Genomic DNA, 21,532 nt, shown 5'->3' on the forward strand with positions numbered 1-21,532 from the left:
CCGCCACAGGGCAGTCTGGGGGTGCAAAGGGGGGACACGGTCACACCTCTGCTGCTGTGTGTGCCCCCGGCGGCCGGGGACAGCGACAACGGGAGTGTCACACACCCAGCACCAGGCCCGGGCTTTTCCCAGCACTTGCTCAGTCAAGGAAGAAATGGAGAGACACGGTTTCGGGGCAAAACAAACATCAGCACCGTACAAAGCAAATCGCCTTTTAATACATCGCCAGACACAGGGGGTGAGGCTCCGGACAGCTCTTTTCTCCTCAGCACCTTCCGGCTGCCACCAGCAGCACAAAGAAATCACGGAGCAGAAAATGAGACGCTGCCACCAGAACAGACTTTATCTGCACGGCCACGAGGTACAGAGAGATCAGACACCAGGGACAGCACAGGGGGGTCTGTCGTGGCCCCAAGCAGCAGAGCCCCCACGCCAAGGCCCATCTCTTGCAGGACTGGGAGCCCCTGGCACACCCCAGCACCAGCTCACAGGTGTCAGGACAAGGGGCCGGTGAGCAGGGTCCATCCTGCTGCTTTTTGGATCCGGATCGTGGCAAGTCAGCTCCTTGCTCAGTCCTAGGTGCTCCTCCAGGCCACTCTAGAGGGGTCCAGCACGTTTTAGCATCGCTCTGCTCCCAGCCTGCAGACAGGAGCTGGACCTTTCCCAAGCCCCATCAGCTGAGGCAAAGCTGGACAAGAAAGAAGAGACCCAGGGAGACGAGGCCACTCCATACCAGGACACGTGAGCTTGTTGCTGGCCCTGTACTAATTACCTGATTTAATTTGCTTGGTAAACACTTAACACTGGTGTGTGAGGCAGATGTGCCTCTCAGGGTGATGGGTGCATGAGGGGAAGGTGTGAATGTCCCCAACCACTCTGATCTCTCTGACCCAACGCTCTGAGCCAGCGTGGTCTCAAATCAACCCCATCCTCCCCAGCTTATTTTGTGGGTTTCCTTGATGGACCTGCCAGAATTTGCCCCATGGTGGGGAAAACAACAATTAATTCACATCTTAGGTTACAAATATAGAAAAGAAAGGGAATTCAACAAAGTGGTTGTGCTGGGCTGCAGGCCAATGGTTTGAGGGGCGCCAAGTGGGTCTGAAATGGAGAGGCAGCCAGTGGTCACTGCACGCCTCCCTGCCTTTCCTTCCCGCTGCTTTGGCAAAACCACAGGGGGAACCCCCATTGTTCCTCTGTCCCATGGCACTGCAGAGCACAGGAGAGGAAGGCAAGGACAAGCCAGTGACAAATCCAAGGGGAGTTTGGCTGGACCTTTGCCACCCTGCATCCCAGAAAGGTCACAACCGCCTGGTACCCACCTCTCCCAAATTCCCCTGGAACGCTGCTGGAAAGCCCAAACCCCTGAGGTGCCTCCACTCCCACCAACTCCACCTCCCACTGAGACCCTTCAATGCTGCTGAGCTCCTCAAAGTGCTTGGTAACACCTTTTCCAAAGGATTTGGGTGGTCTCTGGAGGAGATGGAGAGCACAGGAGGGAGAGAGGCTCAGGCAGGCAGAGATGATGCAGGGGACCAAACAGCAACATGACAAGGGTGGTCCACACACGTGGGAAATGGGGAGACCACATTGTTTTGTTGAGAAACAGCAGTTCAGTGGTACCTGCCTGTGAGGCAGCAGATCCATCTGCAAGAGGTTGCCCCAAGCCCATGGATGTGCCAGCAAGCAGGGTCCTTCCTCGGACCCAAGGGCCCGCAAGCCTCCCCAGTGGCACAGCTGTATCTCCCTGAAAGACTTCTCATGGAACAAGAAGTCCAAACCACTTCATCTTAGACTGCCTGACAGCACTGGAAGACAAAATCCTGAGAGACCAGGGAGCACGGGGCGCCACTGGCAGGTATGAGAAGAGCTCACAGCTGCTGGTGGCTTTCCAAGACAGGGATCCTGGCTCACAGTGAGCTCCAAACCAGGCTGCCCACAAAGGATGGTGTGGCTGCACCCCTGGCAGACCCTCGCTCCCTCCACAGGAGCCGGGCACCCCTCAGGTCCTGCAGCCCTCGCACCTCACCTTGAGCTGGATCTCACAGGCACAGAGGGGCTGCCCAGCTGAGCAGGGAACTGATGGGCAGCCAGGGCCCTGCTCGGAGCACGGGGGTGCTCCTGCACCCACCTTCACAGGGAGAGCTGCTGAGCACCTTGGAACCGAGCCTGGTGAGGAGCAGGGTGCTCCAGGGTGGTTCTCAGCGGGGCAAGGCAAAGCGCCTGGCTGCTGGGGAAGGAGTACTTTAGAAGCATCCCTCAGGAAGTTGCTCTCGTGCCTAAAAAGGCCATTTCCATACTGGCACTCGGGCAGCACAACGCAGCCCATCTGCTGGGCGCTGGGATCCGTGCTGGAGCCCAGCAGGAGCCCGCTGTGGTGCACTGGCCCTGCCCCATGGCTCCTCTGAGGGGCTGCCCCAGCCTGCGGGAGCCACAGCTGTGAGAACCACTTGTCCTCTTGCAGCACTGCCTGCTCCCCTTCCCAGGAAAAGCTGGGCTCCGCATGGGCTGCCAGGGGCTGTTTGGGGAAGCTGCCGTGCCCTGGCAGCTGCCTGGCTCCTAAGGATGCTCGTGCAGGGAGAGCAGCCTCCGCATCACGGAGGTTCCCGTCCCCGCAGAACAAGGACTCGGGCAGGCCCTGGGTAGGGCAAGGAACAGACTGGGAGGGGGGTGGCAACCACAGCCTGGCCCCCGGGGGGCTCTCAGGGCTGCCAGCTGGCAGAGTTTGGGGCTCCATGTGCATTCCTGCAGCTTCCAGCTGCTTCGGAGCTATGGTCATCCAAGCCTCCGATGGGCAACTGGCTGGGTTTGCCTGGAGGGGGACACTGTGCCAGAGTGTCACCAACGTGTTAGAGTGCAACGGGGGTGGGCAGCCTGAGTCTGGCAGCTGGCACCCGGGCTGGCTCTGAGCAGCAGGAACAGTGTTATCTACAGGAGCAGAGGGGCTGGCTTCTGCCTGAAACCCCTGGTTTGCCAGCTGAAGTGCTGCCGAGGGTTTGCTGCCGGAGACAGGGACACCCAGCACAGCCCCTGCCACCGGCCCAGCTGGGCTAAATGGGACCTGCTGCTCTGGCTGGGCAGAGCTGCCCTCAGAGGTGACAGAGACTACAGAGCCCACAGCCCCATGGCCTCCCCGTGTGCCCAGTGCCCGGGGCTGTGCTGGGAACGCTGGATCGGCTGCCCAGCAGCGCGGGAAGTGAGCCACAGCACTGTTTTCCTCACGGCAGCGTGGGAAGTCCGGGCTCTTCCCAGCACCCTCCCTGAGGAGCATCTGCTCCACACAGGATGTCACCCTGGTGCCCGGCCTCCCGCCAAGCCGCTGAGCTGGCGGCTCCTCCTCTGCCCCCAAGGTGAGCAGAGCCTCCTCCCACTGCTGCAGCTCGGCGTTGCCCCCACCGAGGCTCTGGCAGACGTTTCTGTCCACCTCGCTCTTCTCAAAGAGGGCTTCGACGACCACCAGGAGGGAGTCGCTGTCCTCCTCGGCATTGCTGATCTCCTCATTCTGGCTCAGCCCATCAGGCTCAGGGATCAAACCTGGCAGGGAGAACTGAGGCACGTTATCGGCATGGGAACTGTATATGGATGCATCCTGCTTCATCATGGCCCCAAGCAGAGAGTTGGGGTCCACCAAGCGCTGCTCCGAGTTGGAGTTTGCTCGCGTCTGCAACTTCTCCTTGGCTTGGAATGAGTCCAAGAACCCAGGAAGGTCATTCCCATACAACACTGCTTCCCCTGTGGCAAAGCTGAAGGGCAGCTGCAGGTTTCTCTTCCGGAGATGTTCCTCCCCTTCTTCATTCCTTCGGTGTGGAGGGAAAAAGAGACGGAAACAGCATGAGCAACTCCTCCAGGCCAGGCAAAACCACCCTTCTGACAGCAAGGGGGAACTCACAGCCCTGCCCTGGCTTTTCCAGAGGAAAAGGGGGCTGGATTGGGCTGGCTACAAGAGGGCTCTGGGGAGCCCACGGGGAGGTCTGCATGACTCAGGGAAGGGCTGCTGCTCCCAGGCAGGAGCACGTCCACAAGCACCTCCTCAGAGCCAATTCACTCACACTGCAGGAGGACAAATGCTGCAAAGGGCCGACCCCAACTACCCTTTCCTCCACCCTCATGGCCCCTGCGTGCCTTGGGCAGCCCCCCACGCCCAGAGCAGGTGAAGAGGGCCAGCAATACTCACGACAGGGCTCGCTGGCGGGCGATGATGCAGTCGGGCCTGTCCCCTTTGTACACCAGCCGTGCGTTGGCCTGCACCCACACCCAGCCGCCCCTCTTGGTCAGCAGCCGGAACACCGTCAGCCCGCTCTCCCCCGTCTTCATCACTGGGGCAGGGACACAAGAGAGCTGCCACAGACAGCATTCCTCCACAGAGGCAGACAAATGACACGTGCAAGATGCCACGAGGTTGAGCATCGCCTCGTGCCCGTGCTACGGGGGTGGGCGATGTACGGTGCTGTGTCTCTGCCAGCTCCCCGAGCTCATCCAGGAGGAAGAGCCTTTATCACAGCTACTCCAGCCCCCGGACACACAGCACCAAGGAGCAATAGTACAGCCAGGCCAGAGCCATGAGGGACCCCACAAACACCCCCCAACAGCCCCCAGCACTCACTTCTCACGTGGTGCTCTGCGCAGTGCATCATGTCGGCCGCATGCACAAACTGGTATCCAGATCCCCTCCTGCACAGCTCCATCTCCGTGTATCCCAGGACAACCTTCCCCCTGGAATCAGCACAGGAATGCAGTGACACCAGGGGTGCATCCCCCACAGCTGCCCCCGTGGCCAGACCTCCAGTTTGGGTGGGAGCTCCATGTTCCACAAAACCCCCTAAACCATGTCAGACAAGAATTGCTGGTGCCCCATTAACCTGATCCCCGTGTTACTAGGGGCTGCAGCAGAGGGACAAAAGCATCAGGCCACAGGAGCCAGGTCAGGTGTTCCTTGTCCCCACCAGGCCTAGTTTTCGGTTCAGCACCAGGGGTTTTGCCACGGGGAAAGTGAGAGGTGCCTTACCGGGAATCACAGGCCATGGGAGTGAAGTCCAGCTTGTGCTTTGTCTGGAAGATCAGCGTCTTGGTCCGGAGCTCCAGGATGGACAGAGGCTGGAGGAGCGTTGCAATGGCAAAGAGAGCAACTGGGGACTTGTCTGCTGCTGACTTGTGCTGCCCAAGAAGGACCTTCAGGCGCCCGCGGAAATTCAAGGCCTTACAGGGGATTAGAAAACGTGGGTGTGAAGCAAACAGGGTGGTGGGAACTGGCTGTGCTCCCATCCCCATGGGACACAGGTGGCTCTGGGGGAACATCCTGCGGGCACAGGGGGAGCAGGGGCGTGTCCCAGCATTACCAGGAATCCCGAGGAGTTATCCAGCAGGCAGCGGAAGCGGCAGGTGAAGCTCCTCTCCACGAAGGACTGCTTCTCAGCGTGGAGCTGCTGGGGGCTGGCCAGCAGCGGCTGCTCAGCGGGAAAGGCTGGAAAACCAAAGGGAAAGGGAAGCTTTCCAAGCTGTGCTGCGCACCCTGAGCTCACGGCTCAGAGGTGCTGGAGTGAAGCCCGGTGTTCCCCCAGAGATCACCCCGGCACTCACTGTCAGCAGCGGGCAGCGGGCTCCTGTGCAGCTGGCGGCGGAAGGCGGCCCTGTCGTCCGCATGGATCAGCTCGTACACGCTCTGGTAGATGAGATCCGACTGGAATGACACAAGGGAATAGTGTCCACTCCTGGACAGCCTGGCAGAGGTGTCTGGAGGAGAGGACATGACAGGAGGTCTCTCTTCGTGGGCACTGAAAGTGCAGGGATGGAGTGTAAAGAACACGCAAACACCACAAGGCCTGTGTGCTGTGTGCAGAGTGAGGGCCAGGAGTGGCTGCTCTTTTAGGGATGCATCAGGAAGGAGGAAAAGGGATCTGCCAGGGGAAATCTTGGGAATGGCTAAGAGCTTTCTAGAAGCAGTAGAAACAGCGATGTCCAGGTAACCCTGGCTGCTCAGGACTGCCTGCTTCCCCAGCATTCCCTCACCACAGCCAAGCAGAGCTTTCCAGCCTCTTCCCCACACTGTCGAGGCTGAGGTTCTCCTGGTGTTCCTCAGCCCTTCCACGGATGTTTCACACTGCCTCTGGCTTGCAGTCCTTAATGGGAAATGCTGAAACTCCAGCTCCTTCCCTTGCCACAGGAGCTGCTACCCTTTGGGAAGCTTTGCTCCCCATCTGCACCTCCTTCCCAGACCAGGACTGCATCCGTCTGTTTCCAGCCAGGAAAACACGGTGCTCACCTGGTGGAAGCCCAGGTAGTCCTGCACAGTAGGGGAGATGTAGAAGATGTAGCCGTCTCCAGTCACGGCGATGACAAATCCATTGAGTGCCTGAAAGCAAAGGTTCAGTCCAGAGTTACTCTCCCAGCTTCAATCCAGCTGCTGGAAGATGAAATCCCCCAGCTGTTTCTTGAGCATCCAGGGACAGGAAGGGACCTTCCTCCTCAACAAGGAGCCCCACAAAGAAGGACAGCACCTGGTAACCGTGCAAGACTCAGTTCTGTGGAGGTTTTTGTTCCCAGCACGAGCAATGATCCAAGCTGGACCAACCCCTTTCTCCAAACCCCTCATGGAAGCCCCTCACACTGCAGGGCAGCTCCTGCATCAGGAGGGGCCAGCTAAGGAGAGGTTTCATGGGGGACCTGGAGTTGGTTTCCTCCTCTCCAGCTGGGAATAGCTACACTCTTCTGGGGCTCTGCTTTGGACACGATGATCCTTGTGGGTCCCTTCCAGCTCAGGATATTCTATGATTCTGGTGACCATTTCAGGCTGATTTCCCCCAAAAGTGAAGCACTGCACTAGAATGTAACTCTTGCCCCCTGCTCTTGACTGTAATATTTCTTGACTGTTTAATTTATTAGTGAATAGAAGGAGAGAAATTAGGAAAAGAACACCCTAAATGGAAACCTTGTGCACAGATCCAGCTTGCTGAGGGAGCAGACCCTTCCCTTTGTGTGCTGCAGCCCCTGAGGGATCCCGAGTCAGAGCTTTCTGCAAATCACAGTATTTGATTAAAATGATCTTTGTGGGGGAAAAAAAAAAGCCACCAGCCAGCTCAGCTGGGGCATTTCTGTCACAGTAACACCTCATAAGCTCTCCAGACGCCTTCAGTCACCCGAGGCTGCCAATGCTCCAGTGGCTCAGCAAATTGCCATCACATGGTGCAAGTCCAAACCCCTGGAGAGCGCTCAGGAGCAGCTCCACGCAGGGACTGGGGCAGCTCCTCCGTGCCTGTCACACTTGCAGACAGTGGAGGACCTCGTGTGGTCCAGGAGTCACTGCCAAAAGTCACACTGAGCTCCCAGGAGTCACTGGCTCACCAAAATCCCACATGGAGGCTCCTGCTGGGAGTCTGCTCACACTGCCTGCTGCCTGTAGGGCTCTGCAGGAACAGGGCTGAAGCGACCAAAGTCAGGCTTAAGGAGAGCCAAGCATCCATCTGCTGGTGTTTGGAGAGGTGGGAGCAGAGGACTGAAGGCCCAGAAAGCCTACAAGAGAGCTGGAGAGGGCATGGAGGGATAGGACAAAGGGGCTTCATGCTGCCAGAGGACAGGGATAGATGGGATATTGGGAAGGAATTGTTCCCTGGGAGGGTGGGCAGGCCCTGGCACAGGGTGCCCAGAGCAGCTGGGGCTGCCCCTGGATCCCTGGCAGTGTCCGAGGCCAGGCTGGACATTGGGGCTTGGAGTAACTTGGGATAGTGGAAGGTGTCCCTGCCATGGCAGCTCATCAGAAGTTGTTTTAAGGTCCCTCCCCACCCAAACCCTTCTGGGATTCTGTGAAAGCCCAGGCACAGGAGATGCCAAGAACACGGAATGATTAAAGGTCTTGCACAGACTCGCCCTGCAGCCCCAGGGAGCAGCATGCTCCTAAGCTGATGTGCCCGGATGCTTGTCCAGCAATCAGCCTTTCCATGGGACCCTTCTATGCCAGGCCCTTCCAGCTCACATTTGTAAGTGGCAGCCCAAAGCAGCAGCGTTGTGGGAGGCTGGTTCACCTTGTCCTCGTGCTCTGAGCTTCACTGACAGCTGCTCCACGAGACACACGCTGGCCTTTCTGCAAAGCAAAGCCCCCGCTTCCCACTGCTTTTGTCCACCACTGTTTTCCAACACCCATCTGCCCTTCTTTTCTCCCCCACAACCTGCAAACCAAAGCTGGGCTTTTCCAATCCCAGGCAGGCTCTGAACTCATCCCTAAGGAGCTCATGCAATGCCCCAGGCAGGGCAAGGAGCTCCTGGAGGATGTTTTGTCCCACAGCTCTCAACATTCTCCTCTTGGCCTTTGCTGAAGATAAGGAACCAACCCAGCACCTTGGAAACTACTCAGGGATCAATGCCTACACCACCATGTGATATCCCTGAACCTCTTGGCTGGGATGGAGCTTGTGTCCATGAGCTGTAGGAATCAAAAAGGGCAGCACACTGCAGTGGGGATGAGAGGGAATGGTGGGAATGGGGATCTGGACCCATCCCAGCCAGGCAGCATCACTGGTCTCTGTCCCTAGGAATTCAGTGCCTGCAGGAATCACAGCAAAGCGGCCCTGGGCAAGGCAGGGTCTCCTCTCACTCCACAAGCTCCAGAGCTGCTTGGGGACACCCCAACTGACCAAGCCACAGCACCATACCTGGAGCAGCAGCTCCCCCTCAGGAAACAGCTCCGTGTCACCCTGCAGCTCCATCCACCTGTCCCCTCCTGGGGCTCTGGGCTGATCCACGCAGCTGCCAACCTTTGGAGCTGTAGCTGCAAGTGAGAAGGCAAGAAATCAGTGTGGAAGGGGCAAGCCAGGAGCCTCCCCCTCCTCCTTCCCCCCCCAGGGCTGCTCATGCAGCTGTTGGATGCCCGTGAACCCAGCGTGGAGGAAGGTGAGACCATCAGTGGGAACTGATGCCCATTTACGGAGCCATGCCCAACTGCTCGAGGCTTCCTCCAAGACATTATTTCCTTGCTTGATCCCGTCTCTGGGAAACCTCACTTCTGCCAGGGTGTGAGCCAGAGTGCAGAGGACAGAGGGCAGCTGGTGCTCTGGGCTGCCCAGGCTGGGGAACACCACCCAACACAGCCAGGAGGCTTTGGGTTAGAGCCTGGCAGAGCTGGAGTTGACTCCAAGCCACCCCAGTGGGGTGCTCTGTCTGCTCTGGTGCCCTTCAGGGTTGAAGAAAGACAGAGGCAAACCTTCCCAAAGCACCTGAGATGCCACCAAAGCACCCATATTTGTTTTCTCCCTCCCAACTGTGGCTGCTTGGAAGCAGATCAAGAGTTGGTGGCCGTGGCACTCCCAGTGACACCTGAGAGCTCTTGGCTCCCAGGACTCCACCTCCCAGGCTGATTCAGGTGCTGCCTCATGCTTCAGCACTGGATGCCTTCAAGGCAACACCCCTGGGTGCAGCCAGCATGAAACCTCCTGCTGCCCTGGTTGTGGGACCTCGTGTGTTAGGGAACAGGAATGGGGACAGAGGCTCCCAGGGACATCCCCAGTGTGGTCCTTTATCTGCTGATTTTTATTGAAAAGCTCAATTCGAACTCAGCTTCCAGCAAAAGGATGATTTTCAAGGCATGTTTTGTGCCAGCTCAACAAAAAAAAAAAATCACAGAAAAGCTCAAAGCAGCTCCTGTGTAGGAACCACCCCACGTCTGCCACCACCACCAGCTCCTGCAGCTCCCTGGGGTCTGACAGAGCTCACATATCCTGTGTGATCCACATCCCAGGAGCAAGCACTGCCCGCCCCATCTCAGCCCTGGGTGTCAGATGGTGCCGGATCCAAAGGGAGAAGATCCTCTGGATGTTGGGGAGCGGTATGAAATGAGGAAGAACCTCAAACCATCCCACACATTTAATTTTCTCCATGGTAGAAGCTCTCACTTCACCACTGAAATGTTTTAAAGGTTTGTTTGGTTTCTTCCCTGGTAGCACCAAGGTCAAAGGCAAAACGATTTGGAACCTAAAGAAGTTTCACATGCCACTGCTGATCTGGGACATTTTGCTCTGCAGCAAACCATCAACGTGCCAAAGCGTTTTCCCTGATGGGCTGGCACATTTGGATACAAAACAAATTTGGAGCCAAAGCCTCCCTGGGATGTATTTACACCTGGAGCCTGAGTGACAACAAGCACCCGCCCACAGAGGCTGTCAGCAGCCAGGGCATGGAGCCAGGTAGGGTCAGGGTAATTAGCTGCAGGTCTTGCACAGGATGACACAAACAGCAGTGGAGAGGGTGCTCTGGAACAGAGTCGGCCTCCATCTCCATCACTGACAGAGCTGGGATACTTCTTCCTCCCCCAAACCTTCAGCGCTCCTTGGAGATGCTCAGGCAGCATCTCCACCTTCTCCATCAGTCACAGCTTCTGCTTTTCTCCATCCTATGCTGTCGGATCAGCCAGGTCAGGGGATGTGAGACTGCTGGGAAAGGTTGGGAAAGATGAGATTCAACAGGGAGACACCAAGCAAAAAGCCTCCTCACATGACTGCCGTGTGATCCCCAAGGAAAAACATCCCATCTGGACCACATGGCTTCAATTTGCACTCCATGGAGTGTAATAGTTTCAAAATGAAACATCGATTCTTGTTTAAAATTTGATTTCTTTTGAAGGGCTGACTCCTCTCTAAAGCATTGAAACAAGGCAGGCTGGCAGGGGATTTCAAGAAGAAACAAGTTCTTCCAAAATAAAGCTCCAAAAGGGCAGAGAGCTTTTTGAGAGGATGCACATCCTGAGAGCATGTGGTCTCCAGCTCTCTCCCAGCATCCACCAACAGCATCTGCACGGAAAGCTGGGGAGAGGGCTGTGGCTTACAAAATCCAGCAGGAAATACCCATTTTGTGCTCTCCAGCAAAATTTCTTCAACTCTCCCACTGATCTTAGCACGGGGCTTTTAATCTCCCACCAAAGGTGCTCCCTTCCCCTTCTCTCAAACACGGAGCAGTCCATTTCTGCACAGCTGAGCTCAGCAATCCTCCAGAACCTGTCTCCCATGAGACACACAGTGATGTGGGGAGCATCAGGAGCTCTTGCTCCTGACCTGGGAGAAAGTCTGGAGCATGGAGAGAGGGGAGGAAACTCAAAGAGATGGTGTCTGCCACCAAAGTACTGGTGGTGTGGAGCAGCTGGTGCTCACATCCAGCCCAGTCCTCGCCATCCACAGCCAATGGCTAAGATGGACTGGGTGGCTGGCAGGAAGAAGAGACCCCCATCAGCTGCCAGGCAGGACAAAGCAGGTGATGAGCTGTATTAAGAGCTGGCTAATTCATCCCATCTAACACACTCCTTCAATGGAGCAGTTGAGACTCACTCAAACACAAAGCAGCTGAGACCACGAACTACTGGGATTAAAGGAAACAGATCCAGCATGTATCCAAGCCATAATATACCCATGGCAACAGAAATAACTGGATAAAAGGACAGTGCACTTTTGCTGTTTGTGCCGTTTTTCCAATCTCCTGCAGTGCATCTTTGACAATTAATGGGAATTAACGTGTGGATGTGGCACTTGGGGACATGGGTTAGTGCTAGGCTTGGCAGTGCTGGGTTAATGGTTGGACCTGATGATCATAGAGGTCTTTTCCAAGCTTAATGGTTCCATAATTCTATGAAAAAGAACGTGGCAAAAGCCATGTGCAGTTACCAGGTAAGTCCCAGGCATTTGCTGGAGCAGTGTGGAGATCACTTACATTTTCAAAGTGCTGGGATAGAGGCTGTGTGTAATTTTTGAGACAGGAGGGGGGAATCCAGCTCTGTCCTGAGCCCCAACACCAGCCAAGCACTGCAGGAGGTTTCCTGCTGCTGGTGTGGTCCCCAAACACTGCAAGGCTTTTGCTCAGCCAGGGAAGATGCCAGGATCAGCAGTTTCCAGCATCAATGAATCAGGATGTGCCCCATACATCCCCAGTATCCTCCTGCTTTGGGCTGGCATTCTTGTCTCTGCAAGGAGGCTCCTAAGCCCTGCAATGGAGCAAAAACGTCAAGCAGGAGAAAGAAGGAAAAAGGAGCAAAATCATCTAATCTCTTCACTTTTCTGCCCATCACATTCCCAAAGAAAAACATGGCAAGGCAGCCATGGAAGCTCAAACACATCCCTTGCCTCTGGCATGGATTTGGCACTGAAAAGAAAAGGTTATTGGTAACAACTCCAGAGCCAGATCTGCTCTCACAGACTAGGTTACACCAGGGGGAGTTGACAAGCTTCACCCAGGGCAAACACTTCTCTTTGAACAGGCTCCAGAGATATCCAAAAACCAGGAGCTCCCAGCTCTTCCAGCAACACCAAGCCACGCACAACCGTTTTCCTCTTGGATCCGATCCCAAACCCTGTCAAATTAGCACCAACCTTTGCCTCAGCTGTTTAACAAAGGCATGGTGCCAAGCAGAGCAGGCTCGTGCCATCCAAGTGAAACAGACAAATGCCAAACCCCCAGATTACAAACTATTAGGAAAAGTCACTCAGCATTTTCCGGGAACACAGAAATGCCCTGGGGAGCGCAGGCATCCCCAAGTCCACGCCAGCCTCCCCAGCCTGCTTCAAAACCTTCATCCCACACAGTCCTGCAGGATCTTGCCCAGGGACAGACTTGAGCTTGACTCCTTTCACTGCCTCAGTTACTTCAGGCCCAGACCCCTGCAGCTCTGGCTCGTGGTAACAACAAACAAGGAGATGAATACAAAAGCTAATTTAGTGCCGATTGCAGTGAGATTACCCAGGGAGACCTGCTGCCAGCTGCCCTGCAGCGCAGCACTGGGGAGGGATCTACTGAGAACAGCACCAGAGGTGGGAAAGGACCTGGTGAGAACTCCTAAGCCAAGCCCCTGCTCCAGCCAGGTCAGCTGGATGGGCAGGTACCCCACTGCTCACCATCTGCTAGGAGCTGTTAGATACCTCAAGCTTTGCCAGACTCCAGAGTGTGGTCTCCTACCATGACAGGGTTTTCCGTGGGTTCTGAAACAGAGTGGGCTAGGTGGGATATTGGAAAGAAATTCTTCCCTGGGAAGGTCATGAGGCTCTGGCACAGATTCCCAGAGCAGCTGTGGCTGCCCCTGGATCCCTGGCAGTGTTCAAGGCCAGGTTGGACACTGGACACTGGTTGGACACTCCCATGGCAGGAGGTGGGACTGGATGAACTTCCTTCCAACCCAAACCAGTCTGGGACTCTGCAATCCTCTCTCTTGCAGACCTCCCTGCCTGGTGTCCTAGGAACAGGGCATGGCAGCACATTCCCCAATCACACCGTCTCCACCTCAGAGAGCATTTTAAGCCCCGTTTTCTTGCTCACCCTTGGCAGAGCCACATCTGCAATCCCAGCATCTGCTTCCTTTGTTACAGGAACCGTAGGAAATGAACCCCAGCACGACTCTCCAGCTAGCTGGAGGTTTTCCAAGCCACTCAGCAGTAAAATCCATCCAAGCTTTCAGGAGATCTCCCACTTTGCAGCAAGTGGGGCTCCTGTCACACCACAGAGAGCCCAGAGCATCGTGGCAGTCGGCAACACAGACACAAGCTTTTCTCCTTGGGCACTTGCTCTCAAAGAGACAGGGATCAGCAAAGTCACTCCAGATTTGTCTGGGAGACTGTCAGACACAGGTCCAAGTAGCAACCACTACAAATTGGTTTGCAGACAGGGCTCAGCACAAGTCTGGCAGCGAGGTTCAGTCATTGTTTGCGCGAGTGACAAAACCTTTAAAGGGCCCTTAAGGCAGGCTGTGATAGCACCAGAGCTGTCACCAGCAGCACTCACAGGCTGGGCCTGATGGGCAAAGCTTGCAGGAGACCAAGCCCTGAGCCCCTGATTTTGCACGGGGAAGACTGAGATACCAGGCAGCAGAGAGCTGTGCAACACCTGCAGCGTCTGCCCCAGGGCACAGAGGAGTTAGAGAGGTGCACACCCTGAGCCAGCCCCTGGAGGCACGGAGGGAGCTCCAAGAGCTTCCCTCTTTGGGCCTGAAGCTTGGCATTTCCAGCAAACTACTAATTAGTCTGGCTTCTTATTAAAGCACAGAGAAGAACATTTAAAAGCAAAGCAGGTTCAGAAGATGATGCGGTGAGTCACTGCCCCGCAATGGAAACGCAGATGACAAGTCCCTTTGCCTCGTACCCACTGTGGAAGCAGGCGCTGATACCAGCACCCAAACCCACTGTGGATTTGTCCTCTGCTCTGTCCCACCCCAAACACTGCCCCAGACCCTGATGCCTGGCTTCCTACACCCCATTCAACAGGCCTGTTCCCAATCCAGAGGCACACAGTACCCACACCTCAGAAATACCAGAGAAGATGCAGAAGGCTGGAAGCCTCTTCTCAGATTTCTCCTTGGTGTAAGCAGTCAGACAAGATGCAGGCAACACAGCAAAGCTCCACTCAAGGGCTGGAGAAACGCAGCACACGGGAAAAGGGAGCCTCAGGGCATCACCCTGAGCCCACTGTGCAATTGGTCTCTCAATTGCCTGGAGATAAGGCAATCACCACTCTATCAAAATATCCATCTCTCTCCTGCCTGGAGATAAGGCCGGGCCTGGGCTGTGGATGGGAAGAGGACAGGGATGCTCCCCAGGCAATGCCACACTCTCCTGCTGCAAGAGAGGAGCCTGCACGAAGCAGAGGACAGCAAAACTGAAGCAGAAGGCAGAGCACAAGGGGTGCCACCACGTCCCCCAAAATGCCCGACAGGACACACCAGGAGCTGTGCTGTAACCTGCAGCTGGCACCGGTCTGCATCAGGCACAGCTGGGACCCAGGGCCACCCTGATGAATCGCTGGGATGATGTGAAGTCAAACAAGATGAATGTCAGGGCAGAGCAAGGGGAAGGAGCTGGAAATCAGAGGCAAGTGGCCAGATGGGAGTAATTGGCCAGGCAGAACTGGGCTCCAGAACCCCTGCAATGCCAAATGCTTTTCCAGAGCAGCTCTCACACTGGGAAGCACACACTGAGCACATCCAGCAGGAACCAGCTCCTGCTCGGAGGCACAGGTCCCATCTGGAGAGTCTGGCACAAGAGCCTCCTCCTGGAGCCCAGCATCCCAGCTGGAGAGGGCCCTGGGAGGGCCCCAGAGGAGCGGGCAAGAGGGAAAAGCCAAGGGAGCCAAGTTTATCCAGACTGCAGCGGGGAGAAGACACAATGGGAGCCTCTAAATATAAAAAGCTCTGCTGCCTTCCTACCCCACATGCTCTGCCTTCCCCAGTGTCCATCACCCACTCCAAGGAGCCCACGTCACCACACAGGGAGCACATCCCTGCCCGCACGTGCTGGTGACTCCTGGGAATGTGGCGACTGCCCCCAGCCAGGCTCTGCACCATATCTGTGTTATAATTTATTAAATGTACTGTAACTGTAACAATAAAGGGCTGAAGAAGAATAGGGAGGGGGGAGAAGGAATATGGAAGAAATGTAAGAATACCGAATATAGAATAAGTAAGGAAATAGAGAATATGGAATATAATAAAAGGGAATATGTAATATGTATTATATTATGCAGTTTCTATTATTTAATTAATTTAATTTAAAATTGCCATTCCAGTTAGATGAGGGCAATGCTGCTGTTCAACAAGACGCACTTTTACCCACCTTTCCCTTCTTCTCCATAGGCTGGTGGGAGCGGGACACAAGAGGGGTTTTGGACATAAAGGATGGCTGCTAATGAAATGGAAGAACTTTGCAGGAGGTCTCAGCTGCTGGGCAGGCCCCCAGGCTGCTCCCTCCATCCATGGTGACATTTTCCTGCCAGTATCAACATCCAAGGGCCCGCTCCCACAACTCACCATCATCCTACCTTCAGGAAACACAACCTTCCATCCCAAAGCTTGGGGTGGGACACGAGCTGTGCAGCGGGGATTGATCCCAGGGGCTCTTCCCCCCTCCCAGCACGGCCACTCACCCATCAGGTAGCTCTTCACCTTCAGGTAGCCCACGGCCAGCCGGAGGATGGAGAGTTTATCCAGCCTGGAGCGCACATCCTCGGGGAAGGGCAGCAGCCCCGTCAGCTTGTTCAGCTCTTGGTTCAGCCGGTCCCGGTGCCGCTTGGAGGGGTTGGACTTCCCACCCTCGGGGGGGGGTGGTTTGGGGCTGGAAGAGGCAGAGGAGAGGTTCATCAAACTGGGGTTGTCCAACAGGCTCTCTCCAAACCCAGCACTGGCTTTGGGGCAGCCACAACAGTGAAATGGCAGGTGGCCAAGGTACCCACAGCCCACAACAGCACAAGGCAGTGGTTGGCCTTAAAGCCCATCTCACTCCACTCCCTGCCATGGGCAGGGACACCTTCCACTATCCCAGGCTGCTCCAAGCCCCAATGTCCAGCCTGGCTTTGGGCACTTCCAGGGATGGGGCAGCCATAGGGCAGAATGAGATGAGCTTCAAGGTCCCTTCCAACCCAAACCATTCTGGGATTCTATGACTTAAACAAGGATATCTCATAGGGTGGTTGTCGTGGTTGAGCAGCACTTTGAAAATAGCCTCTCTTTAAAAAAAAAAAAAAAAAGTTGATGTAAAAAGTTTTGTTTTCTTCCAATATTCTGATTTCTGACCCTTTCAGTGGGCATTTCCAAACTAAACAGCATTTACTGCCAAACTTAGGCCCCAAGGGCAACCCGCAGCCTGCAGAAGGAAGTGTCCAGGAGAGCAGCCCTCCCCTGCCTGAAGCCTGCACGAGGTCCCACTGCTATCAGCTGCAGCTATTTCACCCACTCCAGCCGAAACCCCAGCACAGCAGCAAGGTTAATAATTTAAACGAGTCTTGGATCACACCCTGTCTCCTTCATTTTTGAATGCCAATCTGAATTCTGTAGCTCAAAGAAAAACCCTTCAGACCCCTCCGGCTCCGTACCTCACTCGGCTGCATCCCCTAACACGCACCTCGTTTGGTTTGATGTGATTTGTCTAACCACAAACTCCCTCTCCGCAGGCACTCTCGCTTCAGGAAGGAGCTCTGGATAACAGGATCTGCCAGTATTTAGCAGCAATTTAAGCTCTCTCCTCTACCACCACTCTCCAATCTCATCTGGCAGGGCTGCTCGCATGTGTGACACGAGAGGAAATGAGCATTAAATGAAATGCTCTGAGGTGCCTGTTGAATTTTCAGATCAGAGGAAGATTGAGGGGTCTTCTAAGGATGAATGGAAAATTGTGGCATTTCCCTAGGAAAGCTCAGTCCTCCTGGGTTGTAAGAGCAGCACCAGGAGGGATATCCCCTCTCGCAAGGGGGCTGGCACAACGCAGCTCCAAACTTGTCCACACAAGCTGGCACCAGGGCTTAAACACTTAAGCTTAAGCTTACAAAGCTTAAACACTTTTGAAATCACAGTCACGCACCAGGAAGGAGCAAAATTAAAACAGTTTTCCTTTGATGCTGATTAAAAAAAAAAAGGTGAAAAAAATTAGGTTGAGATTCCTCAGGTATCCTTTAAAGTCCTCTGGCCACTCACCATCCAAACCCAGCCCCAAACAGGCAGAAAGAAGAGAAAATGAGACTGGAGGTGAGCACGGCAGTGGGCAAAACACTGAGGTGTAAGAGAATCTCTGGGATAGCCTGGCCAAGCACTGAAACCCCTCTGGCTGAGGCACACGGGGTGACACAGCCAGCAGCAGGTGACCCCAAGGCTCAGGGAGGACACCCCAACACCTCTGTTCCTGCATGTGCCAGCTGCAGCACGCAGGGTGCTCCATGGCCAGCCTGGAGAGAGGGGGTGACAGTGAGGAAAATGCCTCGTGGAAACAGTGAAGCTCGGTCTGTACACTCAAAACCTGTTCAAATTCCCTTCCCTTTGGCCCACTGGTTATGAAGCAATGCTGTGGGGTTCGTGGTGAAGCTGGTGACCCCCGTGCCGAGGGAAAGCTCAGCTCCCAGCGGGGCAAAGGCTGTGCTGCTGCTGAGGTTTATTTTTCCCCAGCTGCCCTTTGAACGGGAACCCAGTAGGAAGCGTATCCCTTCTGCAAGCTGGCAAGTACCGAGTGAGATCATTCCCGACAGTGGAATTTGCCTGAGCTGATCTATTGTCTCCTAATTTTTATTAATACATTTTTTTTAATAAGGAAAAAGCCCTGAGCAAACTGGAAAGGGGCTGGAGAAGCCCCTCAGCCCATCCTCCCCATTCCATCCCATCCGGCTGGCTGCACATCCCACTGCCACCAGCCCTGCTCCGCCTGGCCTCTCCCAGCAGGATCCTGCTCCAAGACCTGAGCGGTCACAGAGAAAAAGAATCTCTTCCCCATTCCCGAGGCTGACCTTGCAGAACCGGGAACGAGGGCCCTTCTGCTCCAAAGAGACACCTTCTTCTGCACCCTGAGCCAGCCCAAACCCTCAGGCTGGTATTCCAGAGGACTGGAATCACTGCTCCGAGATGAACAGGAGCCAGGTTTAGGGTAAAACAATTACTCTTCATGTTTCCACAATACGACTCCCAGATAAATACCCAAGAGAGGCTCAGGGTCACCTCACCACAGGTTTAAAGTGTTGATGTTCCCTCCTTCATCCCAGGCTTGGACTCAGCTCCTCCATCTCCTTCCCCACAGCCTCACAGAAGTACATATCCACCTTTTTTTCCTATACACCTGGAAAATCTGAGGTAAAACAGGCTGAGGGGACTTGGGAGCTGGGGAAGGCACGGGGGAGGCAGGAAACACTGGGGACACGCTGAGGGGGATGTTATGCAACAGCTACTGAGCGGCGTGGTAATTAATAATTAAGGAATTGAGATGCTTTGGTAATTACTAATTGCTGTGTGTTAGATTCAGGCAGACACCAAAACATAGCCCAGCCCGCAAATCACTGCTGAGCAGCTCAAACTCTCCAGCGAGCTTCCTCACCGGGATGCAGGACAAGCATCTTCGGGATTTCTGCTTTCCCACCAGCGTGCCAGAGCCGACACAGCGTTAGCTCCAATTAACCCTAATTAAAACCGAGTAACCCAAGCATGCTGCTCCCTTTTGCATTCCCAGCGCTCGCACCAGAGCGGCTCCAGGCACTTCCCCAGAACCAGCTGGGCTCCCGCTGCCCGCTTTTCGCTCGCCCTCCCCGGTCCCACGCCCCCGCCCCGGGGGTGACCGGGGGGGAGCCCCCGAGCTGCACCCACCTCTTGGGCACCGGCTTCTTCCTCTTCCTGCCGGCGTACATCCCCGGGCAGCGGCGGCAGCGCCGGCCGGAGCGGCGGCGGCAGCGGCGGCAGCGGGACCGCGCCCGGGGCGGGGCTCCGGGGGACCGGCACTGGCCACGCCCTTGGGTGGCCACCACGCCCGTAGGACACTGGCCACGCCCCCGGGAGCCCGGTCCCGGGGACACCAAACGCCGGGAAACACCGTGCGCGTGGGGCCCCGAATCCTGGGAAACACTGTGCCCATGGAGCACTGTCCCCAGGTGACACCCTAATAATCCTGGGAACACTGAGCCCCAAGGGCCGCCAGATCCTGGGAAACACCGTGTCCATGGGACACCCTCCCTAGCAGACACCGAATCCTAGGAAACGCCGTGTCCTCGGGCCGCCATCCAAAGAGGAGACCAACTCCTAGGAAACACCATGCCATCCTCACCACAATCCTCAGGAGATGCCAAATCCTGAAAAACACCGTCTCCACAGGCCACTCTTCCTAGGGACCACCAAATTCCCAAGGGGCCACCAAAACCTGGGAAACACCATGCCTATAGACCACCATCCTGTGTGCAGGTGGCATTGAATCCTGGGAAGCACATCCACGGGCCACCATGCCCAGGGAATATTGAATCGTGGGGAACACTGTGTCTGTGGGCCATCATCCACAGGGGACACCGACTCCTGGCAAACACCGTGTCCATGGGCCACCATTCCAGAGCCTGAGCTCCCTGCTGGTGCCCCTTCAGGAAAAGCCATCCTGTTCCCTCACACTTTGCATTTCCCTGAGTTAATGCTGCCCAAAGCTTTTGCTCTTCCCCCAAAAACCAGCCCCAGCTGCTGTGGGGAGGCCCTGGCACAGGCTGTCCAGGGAAGCTGTGGCTGCCCCATCCCTGGAAGTGCTCAAGGCCAGGCTGGACGGGGCTTGGAGCAACCTGGGATAGTTGCAGACAGAGGTGCTAAGGAAACCCAGACCTGTCCTTTGTGGATTGTTTGGTTGGGTTTTTTAAGGCGTTTGCAAATTCCAGGGATAAATCCTTGAAATGAAACTTGATTGCTTCTTGCCAAGGGGCAAAGCAGAAACCACTAACAGCGTCACAAATGTGCCAGGTCAGCAGAGCCGACATCACTTTGATGGGAAACATGTAAAATGTTTGGTTACAACCTTCCCAGACTCAGTAATTTGGCTGTTTTTAAATTAGGCAGGCAAGGATCCAGCTCAGGATCCAGCTCAGGCCTGGAATTGCACTCCAGTGTCTCCATCAAGTGGAGATAGGAGGCTGCAGGAAGAAGGTGGCCCAGGCATCCAGCTCTCGCATGTTCCAGTGGCAAGCAGGGCTGTGGGAAAGCAGTTTCCGGAGCTCCTGGGACACCCCCAGATTTGGGAATCACAAAATCACTTAGGTTGGAAAGGATCTCCGAGATCATCAAGCCCAGCCGTTCCCCCAGCACTGCCCTGACTAACCCATGTCCCCAAGTGCCACATCCACATGAAGGCACATGTGGTCCCTCGTGGGGCCAAAGCCCCCCAGTGCTCTCCTCCCAGACTTCTCCTTCCCAGCTCCTACAAATTCCAGAGCCTTTCCGAAGCAGCTCGACATCGCTCTCCTACTGCCAGCTTTTCTCTGGGAAAATCCACCTGATTCACCTCCTTCCACCCAGTGGAAAGAGATGGAGCAAAACCCAGAGCAGCTTTAAGCAAAAAGGTTTCCAAAGGCATCTCCTACCAGGCAGAGCCAGGCTTGGGGCACTGCCCATGTTCCAAATCGAAAAGCCAGGAACCCTCCAGGGATGTCTCTGGCACTACTGGCAGCAGCAGGAAGGGGGCTGTGAAACGTCTTACCCCAAAACCAGGTGCTTGTACAGATCAAGAGCCCACTCACGGAGCTGTCCCTGTTTTGTCCCTGGGACCACTCGCTTCCCGCGGCACCTGGGCTCCCGGGTGTCCTGCCCAACCTCCCGCCTGGAGGCACCGACAGGGCTCCGCAGGGACGGGGTCTGCAGCACCACCACGCCCTGCGGGAACACTGCACGACGTCCCTGCCGCTCTCCCGGGCTCACCTGCAGGCAGGTGAGGTAAGGCAAGCTTGCAGATGCTGGTCCAGCACCCAAAGCAGGGTGCAGAGGGAATCACGACAACTCGATGTGCGGGGATTGGAAACACACGCAGCCCAGGCTCCCTCCTGCGGGGGCCGGCGGGCAGACATGGTGCGGGCATGCTGTCTGTCCCTTATCCCGCCCAGCCCCTAACCAGGCTGTTCCCTCTCCTCCCTGCTGCCTAACCCTGTCCCACCTGTGCCTCATCCCTAACCAGGCTGCTCCCTGTCCCTCCTGCTCGCTAACCCCCTCGCCCTCAGCCCCGCTCCCGCCGGAGCCCACACGGGGCAGTGGGCGTGGCTCCCATGAGGGGCGGGGCCACCCGCGCCTTCATCACCCCCGCGCGCCGCCTCTCCCGAG

The 21,532-nt window shown here is 55.9% G+C and overlaps 1 protein-coding gene across 2 annotated transcripts; it reads right to left on the bottom strand.

Moving 5' to 3' along the window:
• Positions 1 to 196: 196 nt before the first annotated feature.
• LOC125328504 (aryl hydrocarbon receptor-like) lies at positions 197 to 21,501 on the bottom strand. Of its 2 annotated transcripts, none has more exons than XM_048309275.1 (10): positions 21,137 to 21,501; positions 15,874 to 16,061; positions 8,643 to 8,758; positions 6,260 to 6,349; positions 5,578 to 5,677; positions 5,337 to 5,461; positions 5,006 to 5,196; positions 4,604 to 4,713; positions 4,175 to 4,316; positions 197 to 3,797 (listed from the first exon to the last, which is right to left on the bottom strand). In XM_048309275.1, the coding sequence occupies exons 1-10, from the start codon at positions 21,280 to 21,282 to the stop codon at positions 2,003 to 2,005; spliced, it is 3,003 nt and encodes a 1,000-aa protein (XP_048165232.1). In that variant the 5' UTR covers positions 21,283 to 21,501; the 3' UTR covers positions 197 to 2,002. The 2 variants fall into 2 exon arrangements, with proteins under 2 accessions (XP_048165232.1, XP_048165234.1); XM_048309277.1 differs by lacking the exon at positions 21,137 to 21,501 and adding an exon at positions 19,064 to 19,104.
• Between the last annotated feature and the right edge of the window lie 31 nt (positions 21,502 to 21,532).

This window comes from Corvus hawaiiensis, chromosome 7 (assembly GCF_020740725.1).
Source record: "Corvus hawaiiensis isolate bCorHaw1 chromosome 7, bCorHaw1.pri.cur, whole genome shotgun sequence".
Taxonomy (NCBI): Eukaryota; Metazoa; Chordata; class Aves; order Passeriformes; family Corvidae; genus Corvus; species Corvus hawaiiensis.